We start from the raw sequence: 7,666 nt of genomic DNA on the forward strand, positions 1-7,666 counted from the left end.
AGCAGATAGCTGACCATGCATTGTCAGTCTATGCACATATGCTCACATGCCCACAATGCAGAGGTTGGGCTGAACACAGCCAGGAACAGATCAGTGTAGTGGATAAATGATTAAAAATTTGTCACCATAAAACTAAATAAAAATGCATCTGGTTAAAAGCTGATTTTTGAGCACAAATTGAATTGGAGTCTTGCTGTCCACATAATTCATATTGCTGATGGAGACTTCATACTGGGTAAAATATTGACTGCTTGCCCCCATGGACATGGGGAAGCATATGTCAGAGTTGATTAGTCCTGTTATCATGTGTTAACATGAAGAAAAGTGACTGGTGGTTATAACAGGGGTGGGCGATTACTTGGGCTGGAGGGCCACTTAGGGAGTTTTGGTGAGCTGTTGCAGCCTGGGTCAGCACCTGTGTCCCCCCCATCCTCCTGCTGTGTGAGACCAGGTCAGCACCCCCTCAGCCCACCACAGCTCACCAAAATTCTTTGGCCGTGTCCAGATGAGCATGGCCATGTAGAACGAGGCACAGCAGACACATCTGCGGCATCTCATACCGCATGTTCAGTTGTTCTCCATGCTGCAAGGGAGCAGTGTGTGTGTGGGGGGCAAGGGGTGTTGACCCCTAGATATCCAGAGGTCAAAACAACCCAGAGGAAAAAAAAGTGGAGTGGTGCATGTGGGGGCAGTGTGCACTGCTGAAAACTGGAGCCAGCTGCCAGCCAGGCTCCATGCGGCAGGATTACCTGCTGGTGCAGCCCCGGGAAGCCCCCAGGGCCCCAGGTAAGGCTGCTGGGGCCAACCCCATTGGCCCTAGCCTCCACTATCCCATCCAGGGTAACTTGCTGCAAACCAGAGGGCACTTGGCATAGGTGTTCCCTGGGGAGAACTAGCAGCAGCACAAGGTATGCCGCTGCTAGTTGTCCCTAGGGAACCAAATGTCCCTGAGGGGGCACTTAAGGAGCATATCCACATATGTGTGGATGTGGTCCTTAAGTGGTAGATTACTAGACTGGTCCAGGGTGCCACCTACAGTGGTTGGGCGGGATGTGTTTCCATGGAGTGATCCAGGACCCGTGGGTTAAGACATGCTTAGCTGAGTGGATAGATGGGGCTGCAGGTGGGTGGGGAGTAGCATTTGGAAGCAGGATAGGTTGCGATGGGGACAGGGATGGGTCCAGGATCATGGGGCGGTGACCGCGCAGGGCTGGGCCTGGGGCAGAACCACGATCTGCTCTCCGCATGGCCCCACACTCTCACTGCCCTGCAATCCTGGCCTTGGCCCTGCCTGCCTGTCCTGCGGCCAGACACTCTTCTCTGCCTGCCTCATTCTATCTGCTCAGCCAAATGTGTTGTGCCCATGGGGGCCTACGCCAGTCTCCCTGGAAACCTGCCTGCATGCCCAGTCTGTCCAGCTTCCCTGGTAGTGGGCCCAGGGTGGAAAGTTTGGGGTGCCCAGGCAGTAGGACCAGAGGTGGCAACACTGGCAGTGGCAACCAGAAGTAGCTGCTGCTGCTGGGGAGTTGAGTCCAGCCACCATGCTGCCCAAGCCCTGCTGCATGCCCAGGGCAGTGAGGGTGGCTGCATGCACCACTGGTGGCCTGAGCTGCCCCCTGTGTTTGGACCAGGTAGGGCCAAGGGACCTGCTGCGAGCTGGATAAAATCCCATAGCATTTTGTCCACCCCGTCTCAGAAGACTCAAAGCTAAGTAGTGAAAAAGTAATAGTAAGCAAATAATCTAAGAATGAGACTCACAAACACATGTCTGTCTCTTGAAAACTTTTCAGAAGGGATTCACACCACTGCATGTGGCAGCCAAATATGGAAGTCTAGATGTGGCAAAGCTCCTCTTACAGCGTCGTGCTTCTCCTGATTCAGCTGGGAAGGTAATAATTTAGGTCCTGAAATGCAAAAATCTAACACTATTCTGGATTTTCACCATAGATTTTGGGTGGAAAATAAATGTAAAAGGATGAGGCAGTTATATTCATGTTACCAAGTTAACTTTATTTAAAACAGCCCAGGACTCGTAGTAGAGATATCTTTCATTAGACTAACAAGAGTTTTGCAAAAAAAAGTCTTTAATTGCAAGCTTTTGGGCACAAACACCGTTCATCAGGCATTGGAGAAAAGATTGTAAAAGTTCTCCTGGGTAGAAATGAAAGTTCATATTTCATAGGATTTCACAGAGGAGTCAGTAGATGGAAAACTCCTCGGGGCAGTCAGTTCATAGCTGGTATGGAGTCTCTCACCTCTATGTGAGCTTCTGTGATGATGCAAATTACTTTGAAACAAAGGCAGAGGCATTGTCTCAGTTTTCAGGTGGTCACAGTTGCTTCCTGCTTGGAAAAATATAAAGATTTAAAAAATCGGCTAAAATTTTATATCTTCCATCTGTCAGGTATCCAGGTTGTAGCCATATTGGTCTGGAGGAAAAAGCAATCAGGACTCGTAGTAGAGATGCTATCTTTTATTAGACCAACAAGAGTTTTGCAAAAAAAATTCTTTAATTGCACGCTTTCAGGCACAAACACCCTTCATCAGGCATTGGAGAAAAGATTGTAAAAGTTCTCCACATTTCCATTGTGATGATGTTTATATACACTTGTCTATGAGGTACTTTTCAGAAAGTTTGCTCTTTTACTTGTATTACAACTAGCATATTTGTGCATGGTTATAAAGGCAAATATTTTATTCGGAATCAGAAAGTGCTTGCTCCATTAGAGAACTTGGATCATAAAACTCACAATTCAGAAATACTGGGACGAGGCCAGATATGTTTGGTTTTTTTCGTATGCTGCAAACCTTTTTTGTAACAGAGCTTCACTGAAGTGGAGCATTCAGAACTTGGTTTGCAATAGGTAATAAAGCAAATGCTGGCCAGATCAATTCCATCCTCAGATGCTTGCTCCTTTTCATTAAGCAAAACACATCCCACTAACTGTTGGCTAAATTTTTATTTCCAGTCTCAGTAAAATTTCTAATCTAAAAATAATTCAAATGGAGTTAAATTTCATTTGGTTTATTTACTGCTAATCAGTTAACACGTAGTGTATATTGGCGGCCTAACGGTAGCTTAAGCCTAGCTAACAGCCTAATGCAATAACTTAAAAACGCCCTTTACAGAACGGCCTCACCCCTCTCCACGTTGCTGCTCACTATGACAACCAGAAGGTGGCGCTGCTGTTGCTGGAGAAAGGTGCCTCTCCCCACGCTACTGCGAAGGTGAGAATTCACATCCTTGACAAGTGCTGGCAACATTACGTGGAGAGAAGCAGTGGAGTAACTTGAGGACTAGAAAATGAGGCAGGAAAGGAGCTGAGCTTTTCAAAAGCTGAAGCTGTAACTCATAGTTCCAGGCGTGCGACATGTCCTCTGCTGGCCAGCGACTGGATTTACAACCAACTCCTGCTGCTTATTGAATCTATCAGATAAGCGGTTAGTCTGTGGCCAGCAGGGGCAGGGAGAAAAAAATGATAGAACTGCAGCACAAAGCAGCATCAGACTATTTCTTCTTCTCTGTATGCTGCCTCCTCTCCTTGTTCTTTACAGGGAGCCAGCATTTGAAAGGAAAAGCCTATCTAACCCCCCTGTGTTGAACGTTTGGGAAAAGATACTGATCCTTTTGCTTCAAATGAACTCCCCTGGTGGAATACCATGGTGGAGTTGATATTTTACAATAATCTACATTTTCAGGAACTTGGAAGTTCCACCAAACTCTGAATTTTACTCCTGATACTATGTTCAAACCCATGCTATGTATCTGCTTTTGACTTTTGACCGCTGTCCCTCAGCTTGTTCTTGAAAACTATTTGCAATTTTCAGCAGAATGTAAAGTTTCTTCCATATTCAAACCACGGGACCACACCTTATTACTGAACCTTAAGGACTCCTGGTTATCAAATGTAATGTAATTTATTAAGAAATATATGGAAGTTTGCTCCATGATGTGAACAAGATCACAAGTCCATATGTGATCATCTGAGTCACTGAGGAGACCTGACTTTATTGCTCCCTTGTCTATCCTTAAAAGATCCTATTCTAGCCTTAATGACGCTGTTTTCTTGCCCGTTGCAGTTAAGTGCCAAACACAAAGAACCTGATTCTCTTCTTAGTGATGTGAATCAAGGGTAAATCTATTAAAGTCAATGGAATTACAACTGGTGTATAACTCATGTGAGGGAAAAAAGCTCACCTTAGTGGACTTGGTTAATTGATGACATCCCTTTTTGAAGGTTGGATTCAGTGTAATCCAATACATTACTGAATACTCAAAGCATACCTACACTCTCTGAAAGCAATAAACAATCACCCTACTGCAGGGGTTTTCAACCTTTTTGGATCAGTATACCCCTGGTGGTCGGATGTGGGGGGTGCCCCCGGTTGACAACCCCCGTCCTACTAGGTCACATTCCTTGTAACTGAATAGCAGGGGCTGTTTTTACCTGTCTCAGTCTTGTGAATGCAATTACATTCTTTGATGTATGTGAGTCTCCAAATCCAGTTTTAGTTTTATGAGAAGTAATCTGTAAAATGACTTCTATGTTGCATAAGAATGGAAACCTTTCCTTGAAAATACATGTGCAGAAGTCTGCCTTTTATGGAGCTTATTGCAGGATATGGGGCCATATAATATTTTTGTGTTAGATGAAACAAACTCTGAAAGGAGTAAAAAAATAATACCTATGAGAATTTTTGGTTGCCTTAAAAAGATTCTCTATTGTGCAGTTCCTGTGATCTACTCTACTGAAAGTATCCAGTGATTAAGTGACCTTTTTCAGTGTGGGGCAGGAACTGTGGTTTCTGATGTGTGGATGGGAGAACAGCAATAAAAGCCACTACAGCAAGATGTTTTCCCCATTTCCCTTCCAAAATCCAATGATATAAATTTAGTCATGATTGTATGTGCCCTAGCCCTAATTGTGTCGTAGTTCTTTGGAAAGAAGATTAATTGATAAGTAGTGGGACACCATTCTCCTTGTGCCAGTGTATTCTGCTTTATTTTAGATAGTCAGTTGTTCATGAAGGAGCACCTCTTTGGGCACCTATACATATGCCCAATGCCTGCTCCGACACATGCTAATTAGCGCGCATTGGAGCAAACATGATTAATCAAGTCTGCTGGAACCTGCAGCTGGGGAGGCACACCATGCACTTCAAGCCGGGAAGCCCTGTTATCTGATCAGGCTTCCAGCTGCAGGGATGCACTGGGTGCTTCCAAGGCTGATCCCACGCTCCTCTTGTACTGGCAATAAGGCATGATGGGAACTGTTGTTCAACCTCACAATCACACCTCCTGCTATGTCTGTGTGGAATGGCAGGAAGTGCAGTCATGTGGGTTGCACATCAAATCCCATTGTGCCTTTACCTGCATGTTTGGAGGGGTCCATAGTGTAACAAACAAAATGGTTGCAGATTTACTGAATCCGCTGTAACTTGCTGTAACTTTTCAAGTGATATAATTATTTAATTTATCTGCACGCTTACTACCAAAGGGTAGCATTGAGGCAAAGAGCCTAGAGGGATTATTAAAAAAAGTTATTTTTAGAAGCTTAAGAGATTATATATTTATAGGGATAATGATAAAAGCCACCATTACATAAGAGAGTATAAAACTATGAGCAATATGAACTCTTACACGTCAGGAGACAAACTAACTGTACTAAGAGAGGTTAAGGAAAGGTTTATGTATGTATAACTTGGAATCATTGTCTCTTCCATTGAAACATCTGGTACTGGCCACTGTCACAGGCAGGATCCAATCTTAAATGCATTTAGTTTAAATTGGTTTATTGAACTTCTGTCCCAGATTTCTTTCATATTCAAGTTAACCCACAGTCCCCCAGCATCCCAGGACCCTTTGCACCTTCCCAAAAAACCTCTCTTGCAGGGTGGGCAGGATAGCCTTGGCCCAAACTGGCTGCCCCAGCCAAGCAGGGAGGTGTGCTGTAGTGCCCCTCCCTGGCTCCTGGCCTGAGCCACTGCAGGCATGTGGCTGCGTTTCCAGAATGAAAACTGAATGTCTGTTCATTTGCTTATCAGTTCAATCTATGCAGCTCAGACTAATCTGCAAAATGAATTGATTCAGCGTCAAGTTTTTTGACTCTCTGTACTTAGCCCCTGTGTCAAATATCTCTTCAGATACAGTCAGAAATGTCTGACAAAAAATGTGCTTTCATAGTTTTCCTTTTCAATGCACCTTCATATTTTTCTGTGCACTTATTTGAAAAGTGGACATTTCCTTTTTCTTCAATAAATATTTCCTCTCTAAACTGAAAATAGTATTGCAAAGAATGAGAATGTGTCTGTCTGGGGATCAACACCGTTCCAGATATTTCTATGAATACTTTTTTCTATCTTCTGCCTTTATAAATGTTAGAAAACACTACTAACATCTGTTAACACATGGTTTTAGAATGGATACACCCCTCTCCACATTGCTGCCAAGAAGAATCAGATGCAGATAGCCACTACTCTGTTGAGCTATGGAGCAGAGACCAACATTTTGACCAAGCAGGGAGTGACCCCACTTCATCTGGCTTCTCAAGAGGGCCATGCTGACATGGTGACCCTTCTCCTGGAGAAAGGATCCAATATCCATGTAGCAACAAAGGTAATGCCCACTCACAATTAAGGATAAGCTATTCTGGGGAGGATATCCAACGATATCACCTGCAAAGTGAAATATAAGAATATAGCCAACTGCTTAGAATATTAGCCTCAACTTCACATTCATGTACACATACAAAATTTCAAGAGATGGGAAATATGAGGAAGCAGGGACAGGTGGGTGAAGGGCAGCAGTTGAGGGTGGCTGGGGCTGGCGGAAAGAATCATTAGCTTGAATTGGAATCATAGCATTAACAGCTGTCCTGCATAACCTAGGGGAGGAGCTGCAGCTGTTTGCCATGTCCAGTGGAAAATGATATAACAGCTGGATCAAACAGAGATGTGGGCTTGACAAAGAAGAAAATAGACGGACCAGGGAAAGGAGCTGTAGAACCAACCATGAACATAGGATTGCAGTGCTGCAATCTTGTGATCTCTAGGCTGTCCCTGATGTGTTGGCAAAGTGGCACAGGAAATCTGAAGCTTTAATGTAGAATGCTAGGTCCTGTGAGTTATTGGACTGACATAATCCTTTGAGGCATGTCATAGAATTGCAGTCCAAAGTAACAAAGTCTAAACCACTGGAGTACTTTTCTCCAAATATATTTTGCCATCCACCCTCCTTGCTGGGATGGAAAGAACTGGTAATGTTTGGCAGAGAGTAACATGGCACTGTAAGCTGAGAAACTAATAAAATAGTCATAGTTTCATAGTTTGTAGGGTCGGAAGGGGCCTGAGCAGATCACCAAGTCCGACCCCTGCCATGGCAGGAAAGAGTACTGGGGTTAAATGACCCTAGCAAGGTGTTTGTCTAGCTCTGTCTTAAAGACCCCCAAGGTAGGAGCCAGCACCACTTCGTTTGGAAGTTGGTTCCAGATCCTAGCCATCCTGACAGTGAAGTAGCGCCTCCTGACGTCTAATTTGAATTTACCCTCTGCCAGCTTGTGACCGTTATTTCTAGTCACTCCTGGTAGTGTTCGGGGGAACAGGGACTCCCCCAATGCCTGCTGGCCCCCTCTGACTAGTTTGTAACAGGCCACTAGATCCCCCCTCA

General features: G+C 44.5%; 1 protein-coding gene across 15 annotated transcripts in view; it reads left to right on the forward strand.

Moving 5' to 3' along the window:
* ANK2 (ankyrin 2) overlaps positions 1-7,666 on the forward strand; it is a 779,379-nt gene that overhangs the window by 564,292 nt on the left and 207,421 nt on the right. For all 15 annotated transcript variants that reach the window (XM_019521994.1, XM_019522000.1, XM_019521987.1 and 12 more), the window contains 3 exons: positions 1,791-1,889; positions 3,130-3,228; positions 6,419-6,616. In XM_019521994.1, the coding sequence (XP_019377539.1) occupies positions 1,791-1,889; positions 3,130-3,228; positions 6,419-6,616 (396 nt within the window). The remainder of the gene's footprint in view (positions 1-1,790; positions 1,890-3,129; positions 3,229-6,418; positions 6,617-7,666) is intronic.

This window comes from Gavialis gangeticus, unplaced genomic scaffold, assembly GCF_001723915.1.
Source record: "Gavialis gangeticus isolate Ggan-Ray unplaced genomic scaffold, GavGan_comp1, whole genome shotgun sequence".
NCBI classification, from domain to species: Eukaryota; Metazoa; Chordata; order Crocodylia; family Gavialidae; genus Gavialis; species Gavialis gangeticus.